The 23369-nt window shown below is 43.5% G+C and overlaps 1 protein-coding gene across 4 annotated transcripts in view; it reads left to right on the forward strand.

Moving 5' to 3' along the window:
* LOC126282023 (prothoracicostatic peptides) overlaps positions 1-23369 on the forward strand; it is a 558509-nt gene that overhangs the window by 485535 nt on the left and 49605 nt on the right. For 2 of the 4 annotated variants that reach the window (XM_049981416.1, XM_049981418.1), the window contains exon 4: positions 2700-2834. In XM_049981416.1, the coding sequence (XP_049837373.1) occupies positions 2700-2821 (122 nt within the window). In that variant the 3' untranslated portion in view covers positions 2822-2834. The remainder of the gene's footprint in view (positions 1-2699; positions 2835-23369) is intronic. The other 2 variants (XM_049981417.1, XM_049981419.1) reach the window with 1 other exon arrangement.

Genomic DNA, 23369 nt, shown 5'->3' on the forward strand with positions numbered 1-23369 from the left:
TAATCCTACGGGACCGACGACATCTTTCTTTGGCCTCCTCCACCAAGTCAACCAACCCACTTAGAAGCTTACTTTTATCACACACACAAGGAACCATAGCCCTTAGTATATGAAATAAATATAAATTACTAAAAAAAGGGAGTCTTATCAGACGGACGGGCAGTTACCTGGACTATAAATGACAAAAAAATAATAATTGTTTCGGGCGATATAATCACAAATCCACACTTTCGGAATTTTTCCTTTAATAATACTGTGAAACCTTGCTTCTTGCCAAATTTCATGATTCCAGGCCAACGGCAAGTACCCTGTAGGTTTTGATGAGTGAGTCTCCGACCGTCTTTTGATTATATTTATTTACAAGCTTCAGTTCCGCCAAGTAATCACAGATAGGTTTTAGTATGTTACATAAACTTCAACCTGATACGTCTACTCGTCTCTGAGAAATTGCTTTCGTATCATTGGGACTGACAGTCAGACAGACAGAGAAATAACAAAGTGATCGTATCAGGTTTCCGTTTTTCGCCGTCTAAGGTACGAAACCCATAAAAGGGTCACGGTTCTGTGGTATATCATTTAAAATTATAGTGTGATTTCGATATCGTTAAGTTTATAATTAATATGGGATCCATACCATATTATGCATTCGTCGCAAGTTTTGTACATCTATACCATGTTGTTGTTGTGGTTTTCAGTCCAGAGACTAATTTGATGCAGCTCGCCATGCTACTCTATCATGTGCAACCTTCATCTCCCAGTACCTACTGCAACCTTGTGAATCTGCTTAGTGAATTCATCTCTTGGTCTCCCTTTGCGATTTTTACCCTCCACGCAGCCCTTCAATACTAAATTGGTGATCCCTTGATGCCAAGTTGTGCCACAAATTTTTCTTCTCCCCAATTCTGTTCAATACCGCCTCGTCAGTTATGTGATCTACCTATCTAAAGTTTCTATTCTCTTCTTGTCCAAATTATTTATCGCCCATGTTTCGCCGGCCGGTGTGGCCGAGCGGTTCTAGGCGCTTCAGTCTGGAACCGCGAGACCGCTACGGTCGCAGATTCGAATCCTGCCTCGGAAATGGATGTGTGTGATGTCCTTGGGTTACTTATTTTTAAGTAGTTCTACTTTCTAGGGGACTGATGACCTCAGAAGTTAAGTCGCATAGTGCTCAGAGCCATTTGAACCGTCCATGTTTCACTTCCATACATGGCTACCCTGCATACAAATACTTTCAGAAACGACTTCCTGACTCCTGACTCTTAAAGCTATGCTTGACGTTAACAATTTCTGTTCAAAAAATGGTTCAAATGGCTGAGGACTATGGGACTTAACATCTGTGGTCATCAGTCCCCTAGAACTTAGAACTACTTAAACCTAGCTAACCTAAGGACATCATACACATCCATGCCCGAGGCAGGATTCGAACCTGCGACCTATCAGTCGCGCGGTTCCGGACTGAGCGCCTGAACCGCTAGACCACCGAGGCCGGCAACAATTTCCGTTCTTCAGAAATGTATAACATAAGAAACGGTAAACGAGGTACGGTTGCAAACTGGGACAGAATGCTGAAAAACGATTTAATTTTAATCTTGATAGTGTTGAGTTCCACAGCTAATAATAATATTAATGATTACTGAGAATCACCACGGGTATATTAATACATACTCATTGTGTCATGACTACTTTCGTTCCTTAGAGCTTAGAACAATCCGATTTCATGAGTTGTGCCAGTGTCATGACTTAAGAGACCTAGTTTTCTTTTGTAACATTTGAGGTAAAATCTGGAAATTACTGTTATACTGAATTCTGACGACAACCTGGTGCAATCACGGTGAAGCATCCGGCACGGCACCCTGTGTACACTAGACTTATTAGACTTCAACACAGCCACAGTACAACAAATTAAATAATTCGTAACCTTTCTACGGCGAGTCAATTTCACTAGATCAGAACAACAATTCTAGATAGCTAACCAGTACGACGTCATATGCAAAAGCAAACTATTCCATTGTAGCAATCTGTGGCGTGTTTGAGTCCATAGTCAAAGGGACGTTCGTTCGATCAGTTTCGGCAATTTCACTGGCTGCCTGATTATCCGCACTGCACTTCCGATGTCGATCGTGGCCATAGTTTAGGCCACCGCTAGGACTGTTGCGAGCGTCTCAATTTCCCTGCCGCCCTTCCCCCAGTTCACCACCACGACGACCGTCCATAGAATCTAAAGTACAGAGTCATTATTCATTATAGGATTTTCATTCACTTCCAGAAGTCAGTGGACAGTGTTAAGTTGTCTGGGATATATATAATAAGTTTCTTACGTCAATTATAAAATTTAGTTCTTGTGCCACGTCTTAAAACTGACCAACTCACCACCCCACCCTGAATAAATTTCTGCGGACGCTTATGGTTGTGTGTGTGTGTGTGTGTGTGTGTGTGTGTGTGTGTGTGTGTGTGTGTGTGTGTGTGTGTGTGCAGACACACACAGAAAAACATTATTATGGTTCTGGATTAAGCTGCTGTGTATCCTGGCTCTGTTCATTAACTGCAGTGTTTTTGCGTGAACTAGCAGGTTCAGCTTTGTCAATATGAAGTACTTCCAATATCGGTGACTGTTCGCTCATCTTCTGCTGAGAAACCTAGGTGCCGCTCGCACCTGGTATCAGCCAGCAGCAAGTGAGCGGTATGGTATGGTGTTGCAGGTTCCTGGGGGAAGCGGGAACCCGGCTGGACCAACCTGAAGGGCCTGTGGGGGAAACGCGCCGGCCCCTCCAACTGGAACAGACTGCCCGCCATGTGGGGGAAGCGCTCCGAGGAGGAATGAGCTGGTGAGTCAGGTACGACTCGCACACACACCCCGTGGCCTACCCGACGACACTCGGCATAAAGTGCTTCCTAATGGCCGCGAAAACAGTTTACTTAGTTACGTTATTCATAATAAATCTTACGGTGAAGATAAGGTGTCCCAGAAATTTGGTGCCAAACTTCGAGAGCTTGTAGAGGGTGTCTTGTGTCCTTAGGCATAAATCGGTGAATCGCCGATAGGAACTCATGTTTGAAAATTTCGTCCAACAACATGACAGAGCGTCGAAGTTACATGCGTCTGCCCCGGCGCCTGCCGCTAGGCCACCCTTTCTGCAGCAAAGGTGACTGTACGCTGCGGACCGTAGGCGCAACGTCTCGCAATGTCGTTTGTTATTCTGCGATTGTGACTGATTGCCACGATCGCCAGTGGAGGAGATGCAGCTAGCTGATGCTGTTTACGTTTCTCCTGGGGCCCTCTAAACTCTCCAATGTTTTCGGTATACAGGAGAAAAATAAACTGCAGTTGGAAACGAATGTCTGAAACCAACATCCACCAAGGCGACAGAGCATCACATTCATAGGAGACAAGACCTGTCTATGTAGTAGCTAACTCCATCTTCTCCACTGGCGATGGTGGCAGTCACTCGAGAACACTGAGTAATAAACAATGTTGCTAGACGTAGGTGTGACTACAGTCCATCAGCATACAAAGTCACGTTTCCTGCCGAAGGGGCGGCCTAACAGCAGGCGCCAGCGTCTACACATTGGTAGCTCTATAGCATCGTAGGATGACGTTTCTGGACATGGGATCCTGTCCTTGATTTGTTCCTCAAGACATCCTACATCCTCTACCGACCTCGAAGTATGTCGCAACATATAATATATATATATATGAGAATGTCCCAGAAATCCTGACACAAACTCCGAGGTCGGTAGAGGGTCTCTTAAGGAACAAATCGAGGATTGGATCCCATGTTCAGAAACAACTGCCTGACAATATGCCACCCAAAATTCTAAAAACTAAATATGAGAAAAATCATGAGGATTTCGCAATTTAAATATGTACTTGAAACCTATCAGAAAACTGGCCTGCAAAATATTAGTTACGAAATTCTTTGGCACTAAATACAACCACTCTCCAGGGCTATAAAAGACATCATTAATAAAAAATACATATCTAAATGTATCAAAGTGAGACGCTGAAACATATGATCACACAAGGATGGCTTTATGGGGCTGAGACACACATTTTAAACAGAAAGAGGGGCACAAAAGGAATAGAAAGGAGAAAATTAAAAGTAATCAGGAAGATTTTACCTGTAAATTTTATTGAAGTAGGAACATACAGACTAAGAACAAATAAGGAAACTGAAAAGTATACCAAAATTTTGTCGGATACGAAAAAAATATAGTCTGAAATTCTATGTGCATATTATAATAGATAAATCCTGGTTATCTAGACAAGTTGTGGAAGTTTATGAAACACACAGTAACACAAAAATCGAAACAGTAAAATGGATGGGTGCAGTTCAAGAAGATCTGAAGGAAATATTAACCAAAGAACTTGATTACCAGGCAGAAATTTTTTTAGGTAGAAACTTCATGACTGGACTGCCAGAAAATCCCAGGAAAAGCGGAATAACTTGTCTGACGAATGGAAACAAGCTAATTCTGAGAGAATGAAAGCAATGTTGGCACAAATAAAAGGGCAAACAAAATCTTGGGAAATCCCTTGTTGTACATCGTATCGTCCAACATGACTAAAATGTGGATTAATATGTACATAGATAAAATGTTTCGAAGCTACATCCTGGCCGTTTGCTGTCCTTCTGTATAAACGAATAATTATTTCTGTTCAAGAGTTCCTCTGTAGTATACGAGTTCTTCTTGAGGAATAACTTTAATCTACATTCGAAAACAATTCTGGTATTTGTCACACGTTTTCTTTCCTTAGGTATATTGTAAAAGAGTTTTAAAGCTATTTATTTCACCACTTTCTGTGCCAAAGTTAGATTTATTAGAGGGTACTGCAGATCATTCTTCTTTCTAGTATTGTTCTTGTGCATATCTCTGTTGCTGACAATACCAGATGAGCTGTTGATAAGAAAATTCATAAGTGAATAAATGTACTGCGAGGCTGTGGTTGATATTCGCAGTTGCGTAAAGAGATGCATTATATATATATATATATATATATATATATATATATATATGTGTGTGTGTGTGTGTGTGTGTGTGTGTGTGTGTGTGTGTGTGTGTGTGTGTGTGTGTGTGTGTGTGCGTGGGCCATAAACAATTCTATTCCTTTCTTTTGTGCAATTAGAACTTTTTTTCCTAAGTGAGCAGTTACCGTTGTCATTGACACCAAAATCTGCTTAGTTGCGAGGCCGTGGCATAATCCTCCTCAAAATTTGAATGAGAAGAACGAAAATAATGCAACAGCTCAGAAGATTCTATCGCCAACCTTCACTTAATACGTCAGAATGTAACATGAGTGCTATCGTTCGTAAATGATTTGCGGTGTAAGATTGGATGCAACCTCTCAATTTTTGCTAATAATATAAGTTGTGACTTAATCTTTGCTGAAACGAAAGCAGTCAACGATGTGATACTATCTTGAGGAAATATGAACCTGATACAAATATTACTTGCTTGATTTACATGCAGAGAAATGTAGCACGTCGACTTGAGAGAAAAGGGTGATCAGCATGTAAAACTGATCGGTCGTATAAGTTCATCCGTTTGTTAAACAAATGTCATGCATCAGTCCACTCTCCAATGCCAGCAAGTTTCAAATGACTTCTCAAATTTTGGGTGTTTGTCTTGTAAGAGGACAACCCTTCTGCTCGTATTCTGAGTACATGGAGGTATGTCCCCAGAAGCGTGCCCAGAATAAGTGTCCTCTTCTACAAAAAGTTTACTTGCAAGAGACATTTCTGACGCAGTCTGACTGTAGTTCAAAAAAGAAATGAGCACCCTGAAGGGTAATTAAAACAGCGGGCACAAATAAATATTTGAATGATTTCGAATGATCGTAATAATTTTGCAGTCCAATTCATGAACTTGTAGATGAACCACGTCGTGTGCCAGTTATTTGCTACAAGCTTACGTGGCACCGTCTGTTAAGCTAACGCTTTGCACCAGGAAGCCTCCCACCTAAAGATCCTCAGCGGTCGTGTTACCCTTAATATGATATACTGTCAGCTTCCTCGGCATCTGCACATGGTCTGTTAACTGTAAAGCACGAAAAGATGTGCGAAAACGTTCTGTTGATTGGAGTTCTTAAAATGTAAATACCGATTGTAGTAGTGGTTCACTTTGAGTAGTATTCCGGCTGATGGCAGAAAACGTGTTAAGGTACATGCTACAGTTGGAGACAATTTGAAACATGCACAAAATACCACGAAAGTAATAAAATACTTACATATTGATCTATGAGTGACATGGGAATACGAGTAAATCTCATAAACGATTCAAATGAAAATTATTGCCGGCCAGTATGGCCGAGCGGTTCTAGGCGCTTCAGTCTGAAACCGCTCGACCACAACGGTCGCAGGTTCAAATCCTGCCTCGGGCATGGATTTATGTGATGTCCTCAGGTTAGTTAGGTTTAAGTAGTTCTAAGTTCTAGGGAACTGATGACCTCAGATGTTAAGTCCCATAGTGCTCAGAGCGATTTTTTTGAAAATTATTTTACATAAAAGATAATCCCTGCTCAAGGATGTTTACAGTCGCCTGTGCCTGAGACATGTGGCATAATGGACCACCTCAAAAGAAATAATTCAACAACAAGTATTCTATATGTATTGGAAAATGTTGGAAACATTTCGCTAAACGAGAGTGTGATGAATTCAACAAGTTATTATTCGGATGGAGTAACGCAAACCCGATTCTTTACCATGTGCGTCGAAAACTAACCATCTCACTGCATAGCTAACGTTATGTCTGAACAAAGATAAATACAAATCAATGATCTGGAAATGCTGCTAATATTAGGCCAAGCAGCCCGCATCTCGTGGTCGTGCGGTAGCGTTCTCGCTTCCCACGCCCGGGTTCCCGGGTTCGATTCCCGGCGGGGTCAGGGATTTTCTCTGCCTCGTGATGGCTGGGTGTTGTGTCATGTCCTTAGGTTAGTTAGGTTTAAGTAGTTCTAAGTTCTAGGAGACTGATGACCATAGATGTTAAGTCCCATAGTGCTCAGAGCCATTTGAACCATTGGGCCAAGCAAGATGATGCAAGCCAGAATCACACCACATATTTGTAAAACGTAGCCCGAGAATAACTAATGACCCGAGAATAATCAACACACAGAAACTTCAAGACAATTCAGATATTACGCGTTCATGGCAGGGTCGCAGAACCCGGCACCCAGCGTAGACTAGAGGAACACACAGTCGGGCTCACTTCTCCTTGCTTAGCCCTGCAGCTCACCAAAATTTTTCATATCAGATGCCCCACCTAAGCTCGTAGTCGAATGCTTGGTAAGGAAACATCTTTGCAGCATGGTAGGGATTCAGAACACACAGAAGAAAGAATAGCGTTGAAAGTTGCGCACTGATAAACGACTCTCAACATGTTGGGTACTTTGTATCCTGGCCCAGTACAAGGGCTATTTTTGTTTTCAGCCTGGCGTCGGTCGCGAAATGGAAACCATGGTGAAAATCAAAACTTTTATATTTTCAACATTTAGCTTCACCTTCCAGCTACTTCTCGCACGTATCCGCCCGCTACGATTTAGACATCTGTCATGGCGCGGTTCTAATTTTCCAGTACCCTCGTCATACGAGGCAGCTTAGTATACTTTCCTCCAGTTCCCTACATTGGCCTGCAGCTCGTTGCGCGTGCAAGGATGCTGATGTCATACGTAACAGTTCATGTGAGTGAAGAGATGAAAATGAGAGGGAGCCAAGTCTGGGCTGTATGGTAGGTGACCGAACATCTTCTCATCGAAAACGTTGCAGGAGCACCGTTTCTGCACCTGCAGTGTCCGACCAAGCATTGTTGTGAAGAGGGAAACACACGCCAGTTATGTTATGTGGGCTCCATGAAATCAGGCGGAACCGCTCAGCACCCCCCTCAAACTTGGCTGTAGACATTATTTTTCTAAGCATATTTATGTGTTCACTGTGCGCTGAGAATTGAAAAGTGCGATGTGATGCGATCCACAGGCATACTAGAGACACTGTAACACATCTGCACAAAATTTCATCGGATTTTCACTGTGTTTTTTAATTTCGCCGCCGATCGGAGACTGAAAAACAAATTTCGCTCATACTGCTCTCCTATTGCCAGCAATTAAATTCTCAGCTTTCTTCATTTTAGGCCGAGGAATGGGATACAGTGAAACTGAAGTTTACCAACGAAAGAAACAAATTATGAATTGTCTGTACGAGCTGAAAAGCACAAGTTTTGGAAAGTGATATCGTTTGTGGAATCGACTTGTGCAACTGCCAAGCAGAACTGCTACTTCACACAGAAAAGCACTAATAACTGTCATAGCATTATATGGTACTCATGAGAGCGTCACAGAAGGTGCGAAAAATATCATCTGACAGTCGCTCCAAAGAAGACTCTATTTATATCACAAAATACTATCCAGGAATTTTCAAGTACTGGTTTTTAAAATAGGTAATATCGTCCAGACATGAAGTCTCCGTAGGTCTTATGAAGCTAACGCTAGAAAAGTAACATGTCGCACAGAGGCATGTAATATATCTTTTTTCCCACCTTGCAACCTTTATCTTAACTGGAAAAAAGTTAATTTATGGTATAATTATCCTGCCAATGAGTCTGCAGTGACTTGTGCAGCGGCTATAGACGACAGCTGCTATCACCCAGATATCCTCGAACTCTTGACGCACAGAGGTACACACGCACATGAGACATATAAGGAGTCTGTCAGTGAGTCATTGTGTATATACAGTAGTGCTACGGTGCTGTGCCCCATCTCGCTGAAGTGATTCTGCGGCACGCCTTGGCATACAACACTGTCAGCCCTCACGTGTGAACGAACGGTCTGAGCACAAAATACGTCACGTCTTGCCAGAGTGATCACGTGGAAGAGCGAATACACGTGCTGACGGCCTCCGTGGCTTTTAGGCAGCGTCGTCTGTTCGAACGGTAGAGGTCGCGGATTTTAGAGGTCGCGGATTTTATAACCACAAAGTTCTGAACAGAAATTAAGAAAATTTAGATAAATACGCGGACATCTGGAGTTTAGTCACAGAATCGCACAGCCCACCATTTCAAAATTTGGTGTGGATGTATGCATTGCAATTTGCAACGCTTTAAAGGCCCAGTACTTAAAGGTATACCGTTTCCTTTCCTCGCCGGAGGGCGTCGCAGAAGTCGCCAACTATCCCTTGACACCAGTGTACCGTAGGAAAGCTGGGATAAATTTTACAACCTAGCACAGAGGGCTTTCACTGGAACAGCGAAGGCAATATTAGACTAATCACAGCGTACACAGAGACATTTAAGATGTCTCTCTCCCTGCGTTCCGTGAGCGAACGGAACGGGAGGGAAGGCAAATATCCGGCATAGTGAGAGATACCCTCTGCCACGCACTTCACAGAGGGTGTTGTGATAACCTGCTGCCGGGTCTACAAGAAGACAGATTGTTATTAAATTTCTCAATTATTGTTGCTGCTGCACTTTTCCACATATATGAATTTTGATTCGTATGGGCGATCACCTCAGGTCGCAAACGTTTATGTGGTACAAATGAGCAGCCTTTCTTGAAGTTTTAACAATATTTTGGCGGCCACGGTGGCCGAGCGGTTCTAGGCGCTTCATTCCGGAACCGCGCGACTGCTACGATCGCACGCTCGCCTCCTGCCTCGGGCATGGATGTGTGTGATGTCCTTAGGTTAGTTAGGTTTAAGTAATTCTAAGTTCTAGGGGACTGATGACCTCAGATGATAAGTCCCATAGTGTCAGAGCCATTTGAACCATTTTTAACAACATTTTGTGCGATGTATATGTGACCACTTGTTGTTGCCTAAATCGCTATGTCTGAGATAGGAATCAAATAAATGTGAGAAAAATATAAAGCAGTTTCGCACTTTCTTTTAGACTGGTGTTGTGGAGGAAGAAAAGAACGAACAAACAAAAACAGTCTCACAATCGAATACTATGAGGCTTGGAGAGACGAGATGATGACTGACAGTTTCCATTTCTCTGCAGAACGGTCCTCGTCCAACGCCAGCTTTCTGCGGCAGATGGTATCAGCGGCGACCCAAGAATATCCTAGCAGACTACACTTCTTTTAACGTCTCCCAGAGAGGAAATTGGACGCGCGCGAACGTGTTATAACCGCAACGACCTCGCTAATGCCGCCTTGTTACCGCGTTCTGCTAATCATAAAGGTATCTCCCTCCTGGCACAACGCCTGTCCTCCCATTTCAGATCCACTCTCCATTCAGTACAGTTTCAAGACACAGGCTGTATTCACTTCAACTTTTCCCCTTACACCAGTGGAAGATAACGACACTATTTTTTTTAATTCTTCGAGAGCCTCACCCTTTTGTCTCTGGTAGCTGCTCTTTCTGTCCTCTAAACTTAGTGGATTTGAGGAGGACGTCTGCATTGACTGCGCCCCTACCGTGCAGTTTCATTGTACGCAACAGGCATTTCACAACAGACCAATTAGAACGGATTTTTATCCTGCCACGTAGGATGCACGACTGGGCGGTAATACAAGTGAGTTATAGTTAAAAAGTCTTTCCCTTAGTGACACAGTATTTCCTTTTCTTTTTCTTGCCTGCAAGATCTTCATTATCTCGATAGATGGTAAGAATGCGTGTTTCTGTTCTTTCGGATATGTCCGTAGCTGTGATATATATTACATAAATTGAAGGTCGGAGAAGGGGTGGGGGTGGTGGGAGGGAAGAGGAAAGGAAAGGGAAGGAATTGATGATACCAGCTGCAATGGAACTTTATGCAGAATCGGCGGCAACGAGTGAAAATGTGTGCCGGACCAGGATTCGAACCGGGGATCTCCAGCTTACTAACGCTGCGCCACCCAACACAGTGTTTATCGCAGATGCACGGGCTACCTCAGCGCGCTCCCTCGCTGACCCACATTCCCACCAAGCGCCACCAATCCGCACTCCCAGCCCATGTAGTCCACGCTCACAAGTTTTAGATTCTCGCCGGATGTTGAATGAAATTGTGCATTCGAACTAAAGGTTATAGATTCACTGCGCATTGAGGCGAATCAATTATGTGAATGCATCAGCTTCGAGGCGTGTAGAGGTAGTGTATTTGCGGTAAACACTGTGTCCGGATGGTGCAGCTGTCAACTCAACTTCTTAGTGAGTAGCGAATTCCAGGTTCGAATCCCAGTCTGGCACACATTTTCACTCGTCACCAGCGATTCCACATAAAGTTCCAATGCAGGTGATATAGTCAATTCCTTCCCTTCCCTCCCCTTCCCTTCCCTTCCCTTCCCTTTCCGTCCCTCCCACGTTCAAGTTACGTAATATTTGTCACAGCTGCGGATTCCGCTTAGTGTTTGTTCTTTCGGACATGTCGAAAGAACAGACGCCACACATTCGTATACTTGATTCACCTCGATGGGCAATAAATCTATAGCCTTCAGTGCGGATACACATTTACATTCGACCTCCAGCGGGAAACTGAAATTCGTGAGCATGAAGGACATGCACAGGGACTACGAACAGATGGGGCTAGGTAGGAATGTGAATGAGTTCGAAAGCGTCCCGAGTTAGTCTACGCATTTGCGATTAATAATGTGTCCACGTGATGCTATGGCTAACGCAACCAAATAGTAACCAGGAGATCCTAGGCTCGAGTTCCAGCCTGGCACACATTTTATTTTCTCTCTTCACTGACAATTTCACATAAAACTTTGATGCAGCTGTTACCATCAGTTATTCCCTGTCCTTTCCTTTCGTACCCCCCGCCCCGGACACATTCACCTTCAATTTACATAACATTTGTTAAAAAGTTTTCGTATTTCTCTTGCTGTTGTGGTCTTCAATCCGAAGATTGGTTTGATTCAGCCTTCCACACTACACTCCAGACCTCTTTGTCTCTGCATAACGACTGCAGCATACACCCATTAGAACCTGCTTACTGTATGCAAGGCTCCCTCTATAATTACCACCACACGATTTCTTGGTGGCTCAGGATGTGTCCTATACAGGGTGTAACAGGTAAAGTGCAAATATTTATATAAGTGATACATTAATGTGGTCGTTTTTCCTGTGCACCAAACCGTCTCGCCACAGACACATCACAGACTTTGCGACCTGATGTTTTCTGCACAAATATACTGCACCACTAAGTTGAGTACGCCTGTCAGTAGATACTAACCTTTTTTGGACATGTTCCCACGCTTCAACACCTGACATTCTGTACTGGGGAAAAGCAGCATTAAGGGCTCGCTCTTGACACATGTACTTCGGGCTACTAACCAACCTGACAACATACAGCTTGTAATGGCTGTAATTATTAGTCTCAAAATGGCTCATATGGCTCTGAGGACAATGGGACTTAACATCTGAGGTCATCAGTCCCCTAGAACTTAGAACTACTTAAACCTAACTAACCTAAGGACATCACACACATCCATGCCCGAGGCAAGATTCGAACCTGCGACCGTAGCGGTCACGCGGTTCCAGACTGAAGCGCCTAGAACCACTCGGCCACACAGGCCGGCTATTAGTAGTCTGTAAATGACGTAAGTATTGGTGGAATTTTTTTTCAGTACTCTTCCCTCCGTCCCCAGCAGAAATAATTGCGTTTTTATCTGTTACAGCCTATATATCTTAATCCATCTTTTGGTGAAGCTGTAGCGTAAATTTCTTTTTCCCCATTTCAATTTAGTATCTCCTTATTAGTTGCTCGATGTACCAAACCAGTATTCAGCAGTGGCACTATATTCCAAAAGCTTCTGTCTGCTTCTTTCCTGAACTGTTTATGCTCCACATTTCACTTCTGTGCAAGGCTACCCTCAATAAAAATACCTTCACAAAAGATTTCCTAACATTTAAGTTTATATCCGATGTTCACAATTCTTCTTTTGTGTCATCAAATTTCACTTATTCAAGAAAACTTTTGTCGCTATTCCTAATCTGCATTTTTATATCCTTTCTACTATGAGCGTTTTCTGTTATTTTGTTGCCCCAATAATAAAACTCATTGACTATTTTTAGAAATTCGTGTCCTGCTCTATCTCCATCACCTGATTAACAGAAGTGAAACAAAGGTAGCAGAATGTAGTCAAACACATCTGTCTACGCCCAAGTATCATCACTTACAAAAATCCGGTTGTATTCCCGGCGGGGTCAGAGATATTCTCTGCCTCGTGATGACTGGGTGTTGTGTGCTGTCCTTAGGTAAGTTAGGTTTAAGTAGTTGTAAGTTCTATGGGACTGATGAGCGTAGATGTTAAGTCGCATAGTGCTCAGAGCCATTTGTACAAAAATCCTTGCTCTGCTGCTTAATTTAATCTGTTATACCTCCCTACCTCATTACCTACACTTTCCAATTCGTACCTGAAGAGTCTGTTTCTTTCTAAGTTATATCTATATTTAACTTGTGTCGCATAGGGTCCTACGACTACATTTATGAAGTATTTTAAGACTATCCTAGCCATTACAATTTCCATATCGTTTAATAAAATATTTTCAATTCCAATTTTAGTTACATTTGCTTTCTATTTGCTTTCTTTTAAAAGAGTGTCTTGAGGGCAAACAAATATTCTTCCTCCCTAGAGAGAACCTCTGCAACTTCTAGTTTCAGAAGTTTCCTACTGAAACTTCATTCCTTTCTGTTTGCCCTTCTTTTTTGTTAAAGTACACCACTATAATCCTCTAATTCGTTTTGTTGCCACTATAATCCTCTAATTCGTTTTGTTGTCTTTTATCATCTTTCATAACTCATGCACCTCTTCATCAGAATGTGAGCATGTGGAGTGTGATCCCAACACTTACCTTAAAACTCTTGGCCATCGCCTCGGTGAGTCAGATATCGCCACCTTAAGTACATCTGCAACGGATCGAAATCACAATTTCTTCGATTTCTGGGTAACTATTACCTTGTAACGCAGATACAAATAAAATTTTCTGAGTTTCTGTTGTTCTAATGCCAACACCGAACAAATTCTACGTTATGTTATTTACCTCGACTTGTTTTAATAAAAAACGGGAGCGTATTGACCTCATCCTTTTCACAGAAGCTACTGCTAATTGGCTCTAGGCTATAGTGGTGCACACGCAAGGAGGCGGATGGTAGGGCGATGCTCCAGGCAACATCGTGGTTCTGCCACGTCTACTGTATAGTGTGCATTTTGGGGCGCATGTAGAACATTGTTCTTCTTCTTCTTCTTCTTCTTCTTCTTCTTCTTCTACTGCTACTACTAGCACTACTACGTCTTCTTCTACACTTCAAGGACTAGACAAGACTACCCCATCCAGATACAGTTATGCATCCCTCTCTGTGCAGAACGTATGACCCAGCCATCGTCTTATGTGCAAACCTCTTACAACATGCTGAAGTTCGTCAAAATGGATGGGTCTCCAAGTTGTGGCCTCTCCTTGTAAGATGTGTTTAAGAGTTGCACCCCAACTTCCCACCCAGTATTTGTAATTTACGAACATTTACAGTTTGAATACGGTGATGTGCGGTACTTGAACTTTCAGTCCAGTGTGAACAGTCATAACATAATTGCTTGGGAGCTTACTGTGATCGAAACAAGACACACGGCACGTCTCTAAATCGAATGAGGGGGGAGGTCTTTTTTATGTGTTTCTGAGCTATCAATTGCCATGCTGTTTGTCCCAAAATCTATAGTTTCCTATTACTATGGTGTTCTCAAGAAGGGGTACTGACGGTGCATTTAACACTTCCAGCTACTAAGACATCCAGTAAACATGCCAAGTATTCACTTATGCTGCGGAAAGTATTTCTGAGCACCGTGCGGTGGTGGGAATTTTATTGGGACACAATAGCGTCATTTAAGTCAGAGGTTTGTTTTGTGTTCGCCACGTACAGCGGTTTGTGGAATACCAACAAATCGAAGGGACTGATAAATCCTGATATCAAGTGAAATGTTGCTTGTTCTGTCAGTTGTCACAATATACAGGGTGATTCGAATTAAAGTTATACTTTCAAACCGCTGTAGAAGTAACACCACTGATCAGAATGACGTCAAACTGCAACAGAATACTATCTGAGAAGGGGAAAGGCGTACGGCAGAAGAAAAATAAATAGTTACAAAATGTAGCAATAGATGGTGGTGTAAGCATCATAATTTAAAAGTGGTCGACATAACAAATGAATCATACAACAGTGCCTAACGTGTAGGTTTGACGTTAAACAAACTGTTCTACTCAGTGTGCGTGGGTGTATAGGTGCGATACTGTTACTTACGTAAACCCATCCACCACGGCAACGTCATATCACAACGGATGGGAAAATTCGGTTTTTAACTGTCCTGAGGCCAAAAGCAACAAAAAAACATCATTCACATCGTTTTTTAGTTGTCCTGAGCCCAAAAGCCGCATGAAAAGCATCAGTCACATCAGTTTTTAATTGTTCTGAGGCCAAAAGCAGCATAGAAAGCATGAATCAAAATCAAATCTGATTATTAATTTCTGTGTGACTGCCGCAAAACATGTTCAGTATACTGTCCTCCGTTGAAATCTGGAAACAGCATGTTCCACAACTGATCGAAGTGTTTCCTGGATCACATTCAGAATGTGTTGCGCAGTGCGTGTCTTCAGTGCAGGTAAGTTTGCAATCGGAACACTGAACACGACATCTTTCAGATAGCCCCACAGGCAGAAGTCACACGGATTAAGATTAGATGATTGGGACGGCCAGGCGTAAGGTGGGTTTCCGAGGGCACTTGGGCAGCAAAGGATGCCTGCAAGGCCGCCCAGTTCAAAATGGTTCTAATGCCTCTGAGCACTATGGGACTTAACTTCCGAGGTCATCACTCCCCTAGAACTTAGAACTACGTAAACCTAAGCTGAGGACATCAGACACATCCATACCCGAGGCAGGATTCGAACCTGCGACCGTAGCGGTCGCGCGGTTTCAGACTGTAGCGCCTAGAAGCCGGCCGGTGTGTCCGTGCGGTTCTAGACGCTTCAGTCTGGAACCGCGTGACCGCTACCGGCGAAGTGGCAGCTTCCGACAGTTTCCAGCAGATTCGCCAAATTGTTTCACAGTTAGCCCTATCAACCAATCAGCCTATACAACTAAATTCAAGCGTTTCCATTGGTAGTTACCTGATAATTGTATTTGCTGTGTGGTGCTGTTTTGTGCTAGAAATTCTGTAAGTGATTTTCCTAACAGTTGCAGGTGAATACCTGCCATTCCGGTAAACAACTCGCACCTGAGCCAATCCCCTGTCCTCTTCCTCAATCCGTTTAGGAGGATTAGGTTCAGGCCGGCCCATCACCCAAGCCTGGTAATAGTATCCTTCCGTCAGATATCGACCCTGGCGTAGGCAAGAAGGCACAGGCTCCGCTGTGAAGCGGTGTTCAAGTTGCTTCCCTAGCAGTGTGTATCTGTAGTTTACCAAAACAACGCCGCATTACATGTTGCTTAAAAGGTGAGAGTATTCTTCAAAACACAGCACACACTATGCTAGTAAACATGAAGAAAAGCAAAAGTGCATCGATGAGATCTGCAGGGGGTTTGATTGAGAGGTGTTCCACTGTAACTTACAATTACTGCCGGTAAGTGAAAGGTGTGTTTCTTTTGATAGGTAAAAGTCAGAAACGCTACTCTTCCTGCGAAATAATAAACATAATTTATTTCATTATTGTCCAAAGAGTTACACCAACGAGTTACAATTTTTTATGTAGAACATTAATTTTTTCTAGCATGCAGCTGATTTACGTAAACAAACTGTGTAAAATTCACTATAAATCAAGCGAGCAGTACACCATCACTAGTTTCAGCAGGACTACCTGTAACTGACGTGGGAGCTGTCCGAGATCCAATCAAATCGGAGAGCTACTTTCTACAAACACGCCGTCCGTATGTGAATGCAGGAGTACAGTCTCCCAGCCCATTCTGCTCATTATGGTGTACTAGAACTAAACAACAGATTTTTGTAAGTTCGTGAGGAATGGTCCAAACGGTCGCCCGATTTACCACCAGTAGACTTCTTTTTGTGGGGAGGTATAAAGAATCGTGTTTACGTCACCGAACCTGCAACCCCAGATGTCTTCAGCGCAATGTCGAAGCTTGTAGCTCCGTGACACCTGCAACTTCACGTCCCATGTGCAGGTCGTTTGGAAGACGCATTGAGTTGCTCATTCAGAATATTTGGCATTCGGTAAAACGTCTCACTTAAAATTCCGCCACAAGAATATCTATTTCAATACTGCCAAATATGTACAGCATGTTACATCCACCCCTCACACTTTAAACGGTTCTACATCCTTAACTACAACTGATAAACATTTCATTTAAATTGATCGGTACACGGTTGATTTACATACATCAGCGACGCGAATAAAAATGTAATGCTTAATTTAAAATACTTTAACTCATTGTTCTAGCTCTCCGAAAAATAACTAAATAAACTATGTTCGTAAATCCGATGAAGAAGTTAGGTTTCTTACGTTTACCTACCCAAATAAATATTACTTTCGATTACGAAGGTGAGTCAATAAATAAGGGTTGTTTGGGGGACAAGACCACACGGCGAGGTCATCGGTCTCATCAGATTAGGGAAGGACGGGGAAGAAAGTCGGCCGTGCCCTTTCAAAGGAACCATCCCGGCATTTGTCTGGAGCGATTTAGGGAAATCACGGGAAACCTAAATCAGGATGGCCGGACCCGGTATTGAACCGTCGTCCTCCCGAATGCGAGTCCGGTGTGCTAGCCACTGCGCCACCTCAGTCGGTCAGTGAATAAGTCGCAACTGGTATAGACACATCAGAGCCGCGTGTACCAGCCGGAAATTTATTTTCCATTTGAACACACTTCCTCTTTAAAGTGAAACACTTATTCCGTCCCTGGACAAAGTGTTGAAAACGTGCAGCATGGAATTCTTGTGGCCGGCCGCGGTGGTCTCGCGGTTCTAGGCGCGCAGTCCGGAACCGTGCGACTGCTACGGTCCCAGGTTCGAATCCTGCCTCGGGCATGGATGTGTGTGATGTCCTTAGGTTAGTTAGGTTTAAGTAGTTCTAAGTTCTAGGGGACTAATGACCACAGCAGTTGAGTCCCATAGTTCTCAGAGCCATTTTTTTTTTGAATTCTTGTGGCAACGTTCTCATCTGACGAATGTCCTTTCGGGATATAACAAGTTTATTTGGGTTCTTAAATTGCTACTGCCCAAAATAGAGATGTGCGCCAGGGCAGCAAAATATCCCTAGGCGGAGAAACAATGTTCCATCACTGGATAACCAGAGCGGCCAGGGGGCTCCTTGCTTATGATTTTTTCGTGCTTTGTTGGACTCCTGTATCCAGATGAACACACGTTTCCATGAAATACAGCTCTAGCGACATAGGCGACGAATTTCGCTATGGACGTCCTCTGCGGACTGTCCGTCAGCTCTGTTCTAGTCGGGTGCACACTCATAGCACACCTGTTATCTTGGTCAGACTGCAGTTCATTAATCATGGGCCCCGGAGTACTGTGTATCGGCTACCTTCCACGCGACATTAGCAGCCACATTAATCATAGACACCGGAGTACTGTGCATCGGCTACCTTCAACACGACATTAGCAGCCATCTTCATTATACGTATAGGAGTGAAAAATAAAACGATATGCCGTATTCTGGCGCTGGCGAGTTGTTGACGCACCTTCGTATTATATTGTAAGCCATAGAGAAAAAAACCTCATATGAAACTCCATGTATAAGCGATCTTATCTAAGCTTTGGGGCTTGCAAGAATCTGGATACCAAGCACGTCAGACGTGCTAGGGTGTCTTTGATCCGAGAATGCTGCAAACACTCGCCATCCTGCTGTCAGACAATATATCAACAAATGTGTTTGCGCTGTCTGGAGCTACTGTTGTCTGTTTGCACCAGTCACATGAGATGTAAATTTTGTATATTACTGATCGTTCTTTCATATTTCTTCATGTATTTCACTCTTGCTCCGAGCATTAAACTAATACTAAAAAATATCCACAAATGTGTTTGCGCTGTCTGGAGCTACTGTTGTCCGTTTGCACCAGTCACATGAGATGTAAATTTTGTATATTACTGATCGTTCTTTCATATTTCTTCATGTATTTCACTCTTGCTCCGAGCATTAAACTAATACTAAAAAGTATCGCTTTTCCTGACATTCTAAGAACATATTACTCATGAAATGCCGAAAAATTTCTAGCACGTAAGAAATGGAGCCAAGAATAACAAAACTGGTTATTTGGAATGGAAAGTAAAGCCTTCCGAATACTGTAGTTCTTTGCTGGACACGATTCTATTGGGGCTGGTAAGCCATCGGCTTCCTTCTCTCCGCGAACTGACACTGACTCACTCTGCTAGCTACAACAGCGTGCTCCAGTTTATAGCTACAGCTACTACTCCGCAAGCTACAACGTGGTACATGGCAAAGCGTACCTTGTACCACTGCTACTCATTCTCTTTCCTGCTGCACCCGAAAATGGAGCTAGGGAAAACAACTATACGTATTAACGGTTCGCAACCCTCCCCGAGGGGTAAAATGAAATTTTCTGAGGGGTAAAAACTAAACGATTCGATTATGTTTCTGTCTATTTTTTCGAAAGATCATTATTATTATCACAATTTTGTAAGACTCAACCATTGATTATATAAGTTATGAATAATTACTTTTTCTCAATTACCAGCATTAATGCACAAGAGGTTACAGATTTCTTACATAGTCCACCCACTACATAAATATGTGCTTTGTCCCATACGTCGCTGATGGTAAAGGGGAGACATATACGTAACAAATACTAAATATCTCAAGAAAACGTCTTCTCCGAGTTGTAGACAGTACCTGCACTGGTCCACAAACTGCTTCATTACACGCTTCAAAGCAGATAAATGAATTGCAAGCACAACACAGCAGTAGCTACATAAAGGGCTACTAAAGTGCTGTACACAACATCATTATTATTATTAGTTCAAAGTAAGGTGCGCAGCAATCAAGTGATTTACAAACAGTGAGTGCAGTGCACACACCTGAACTTGTTTGATTTTAAATGGGTTGCAGTGCGCAGGTCAACCAAGTGCCGCAGTGGAGAGTCGTAACAAAGGATGAGTGTGTTTTGTAACAAGTATCTACCCTCATTGTCGATAGTTAGCTTTCTCATCTGAGAAGCAATTGCGGGTAGCACATGAGATGCACCATGAGTTCCTTTATCATTTATTCTAACGCAAACACACACACACACACACACACACACACACACACACACACACACACAAACTAAATATCATTCTTCATCTTTCATCATTTTAAGAATAAAAGTGTTCCAATAAAAGTCTTTCATTCTACAGTTTAGTTAGGAGTTAAAGTTGGTGATAATGTGTGGAAAAGGGGGGGGGGGGGCAACAGACGGTAGAGGGTGAGCAGGGATACTTGCTTTACTTCCGACTGCACTCAGGGGTAATGGTCTAAGAAAGATTGAGAACCATTGGGCTGTATGCCTCCGTACGACCGCTAATTTCTTTTATCTTTTTTTTCGTGGACCTTACGCGAAATACATTTTGATGGCAGTATGATCGTTCTGCAGCCTGTCGTGAATTCTGGTTTTCCAATCTTTCTCAACAGTGTTTCATCAAAAGAACGCTGTCTTTCCTCCAGGAATCCCCGCCTGAGTTCACGGAGCGTTCCGGAAATACTCGCGAACTGATCCAACATACCAGTAACAAATCTAGCAGCCCGCCTCTGAAGTGTTTCGATGTTTTCCTCACATCCGACTTGATGAGAATCCCAAACAATAGAGGAATACTCAAGAATGGGTAGCGAAATGTTCTATACGTGGTCTCTTTTGTAGAGGAGCTCTGAAATTCACCCAATAAACCGAAGTCGTCCATTCACCTTCCGTACTACTGATTTTATATGCTCGTTCAGTTCCAAATCGCTCCACAGTGTTACGTATAGATGAAACTTCCTGGCAGATTAAAACTGTCTGCCGGACCGAGACTCGAACTCGTGACCTTTGCCTTTCGCGGGCAAGTGGTAGGACAGTTGCCCACTAAAGGCAAAGGTCACGAGTTTGAGTCTCGGTCCGGCACACAGTTTTAATCTGCTAGGAAATTTCATACCAGTGCACACTCCGCTGAAGAGTGAAAATTTCATTATGATTACGTATAGATATTTAATCGAGGTGACTGTGTCAAGCAGGACACCACTAAAACTGTATTCGAACATTAAAGGATTGTTTTTCCTGTTCCTCTGGATTTCATTGCATTTTCCTACATTTAGAGCAAGCTGCTGTTCATCACACCAAGTAGAAATTCTGTCTAAGTCATCCTTTATCCCCCTACGGTCATTCAATCACGACACTTTCCCATACACAACAGAGTCGGCAGCAAACAGTCAGAGACTGCTGCTCGCCCCATCCCTCAGAACGCTTGCGTATACGGAGCACAGAAGCGACCCTATCGCACTTCCCTGGGACTCTCCTAACGATACCCTCGTCTATGATGAACACTCTCCGTCCAGAACAACGTAATGGGTTTTGTTATTGAGGAATCTTCGAGCCACTCACATGCCTCTGAACATTACCGCATGCTCGGAGCTTCGTTAATAATCTGCACTAGGGCACTGTGTGAAGCATTTTCTGGAAAGCTAGGAATTTGGAATTTTCCTGTTGTCCACCGTCCACGGTTCGTAGAATACCGTGCGAGAAAAGGGTTTCGCAAGAATGATGCTTTCTAAATACACGCTGACTTTATGCCAGAAGATTTTCTGTGTCAAAAAAATTTATAGTGTAGAATACGCTCAAGAACTGTGTAGCAAACCGACTTTTTAACATCAAAACCGAATGGCTGTGCCACTTGACGTTTCACAGACGCAAGACATAAGTTGCGTAAAATCCACTAAAAATCCTCAGCAGCAAGGCTCTGTAATTAATAGTCTGGTACTTGCCCGTGGCAATTCCACGCCTCAGAATCGAGAAACATTTGCTGCAAACGACTGTCTGTCCAATGTATGCTACCGGCGTGCACATTCTCCAGTGCCTCGCCTCGGAGTCGTTGACAGAGAGAGATGGTGCAACAGATCTCGTGTTCTTGATAATTAGATTCATGTACCTGTCGAGTCACACCGATTTATATTTTCCATTGTTTCACTTCAGGCAAATGCTGGGATGGTTCTTCCTTCAAGGCCGCCACCATTCGTCTCCTTCACCGTCCAACTAGAACCGGTACTCCGTTCCCAAGGATCACTGTCATGAAAGGACGTCAAATTTGGCCGTGCTTCCTCGGAAAATGGCGTTCCTTCCCGATCTACTACAATACTCGCGATGACTACACAGCAAGCGGAGATCTTCGCCTTACAGTACTTCGTAAATGCGTGGAAGATGGCCACGTCTTCCCTCCTCAGCCGGCGGTGCGTCTCACTTCCAATGCAAACAGCTGAGTCCCTATTCCGCCCACTGCACAAGGCTCGAAACAGGACTGTCCGGCCGAGGGAAAGGCAGGGAAAGAGCTGTGTTTTATGTTGATGATTAAGCTTTTATGTTTATGGCTCAGCTCTGAATGTGATATCAAACGGACATAAGAGTACTCACCTAAACCCATTATTCAACATTCCGTTTAGTTCTTTATCTTCAAAATCTTAGAGTAGCAACACTGGTCCGCCCCGATATCTGAGTGGTCAGCGTGACGGATTGCCGTCCTACGGGCACGGGTTCGATTCCTGGCTGGGTCGGGGATTTTCTCCGCTCAGGCACTGGGTGTTGCATTGCCTTCATCATCATTTCATCCCCATCGGGCGCGCAGGTCGCCCAGTGTGGCGTCGAATGCCGCCGGACCGGACTATCGGGAAGCCTGGTTGACGAACTGTCCCCTCCCTCTCGAGTGTCACCTGTTGCGGTAGCCCACATGTCTCCTCGCTCTCACGTGTCAGGACCTTTTTCATCGAATACAGTTACGTCCATGCCGACTTGCCTAGTACCAGAAACGCTACCGCAAGTGATGTTTACTGCCTGATGATGAGAAATCGTACTAGGAATGTTGTGGAAAGCCGACATCCTACGATCGCATGGCCCGTAGTTTGGCGTCTTGTGCACCATATCCTCCTCGAAACGAAAGCTCGTGCGACCTGGTATCTGGTCGTTAATGGAATATACATGACAACACTTCGTCTACATGCCATAAAAATGACATAGTCACCGCTGTGTCCTCGTTGTCACAAGCTTGATACGGACGAACATCGACTGATGTGTAGATCTTCTGCAGACGTGTGGCAGCTCATTCAAAAGATGCTTGCCTTTCTTCTACGCACGGCTCCCCATGCCATTATCCCGCAATCTCTTCTGTTCCCAGATGAGACATATTTCCCACGCATGAAGACCCACGCTGTGATCTGGATAAAATGCCTCTCGATCTCTTATTTGTTCCACGAAGGTGATAAGAGTGTTCTTGA

Source organism: Schistocerca gregaria, chromosome 7 (genome assembly GCF_023897955.1).
Source record: "Schistocerca gregaria isolate iqSchGreg1 chromosome 7, iqSchGreg1.2, whole genome shotgun sequence".
Classification (NCBI taxonomy): domain Eukaryota; kingdom Metazoa; phylum Arthropoda; class Insecta; order Orthoptera; family Acrididae; genus Schistocerca; species Schistocerca gregaria.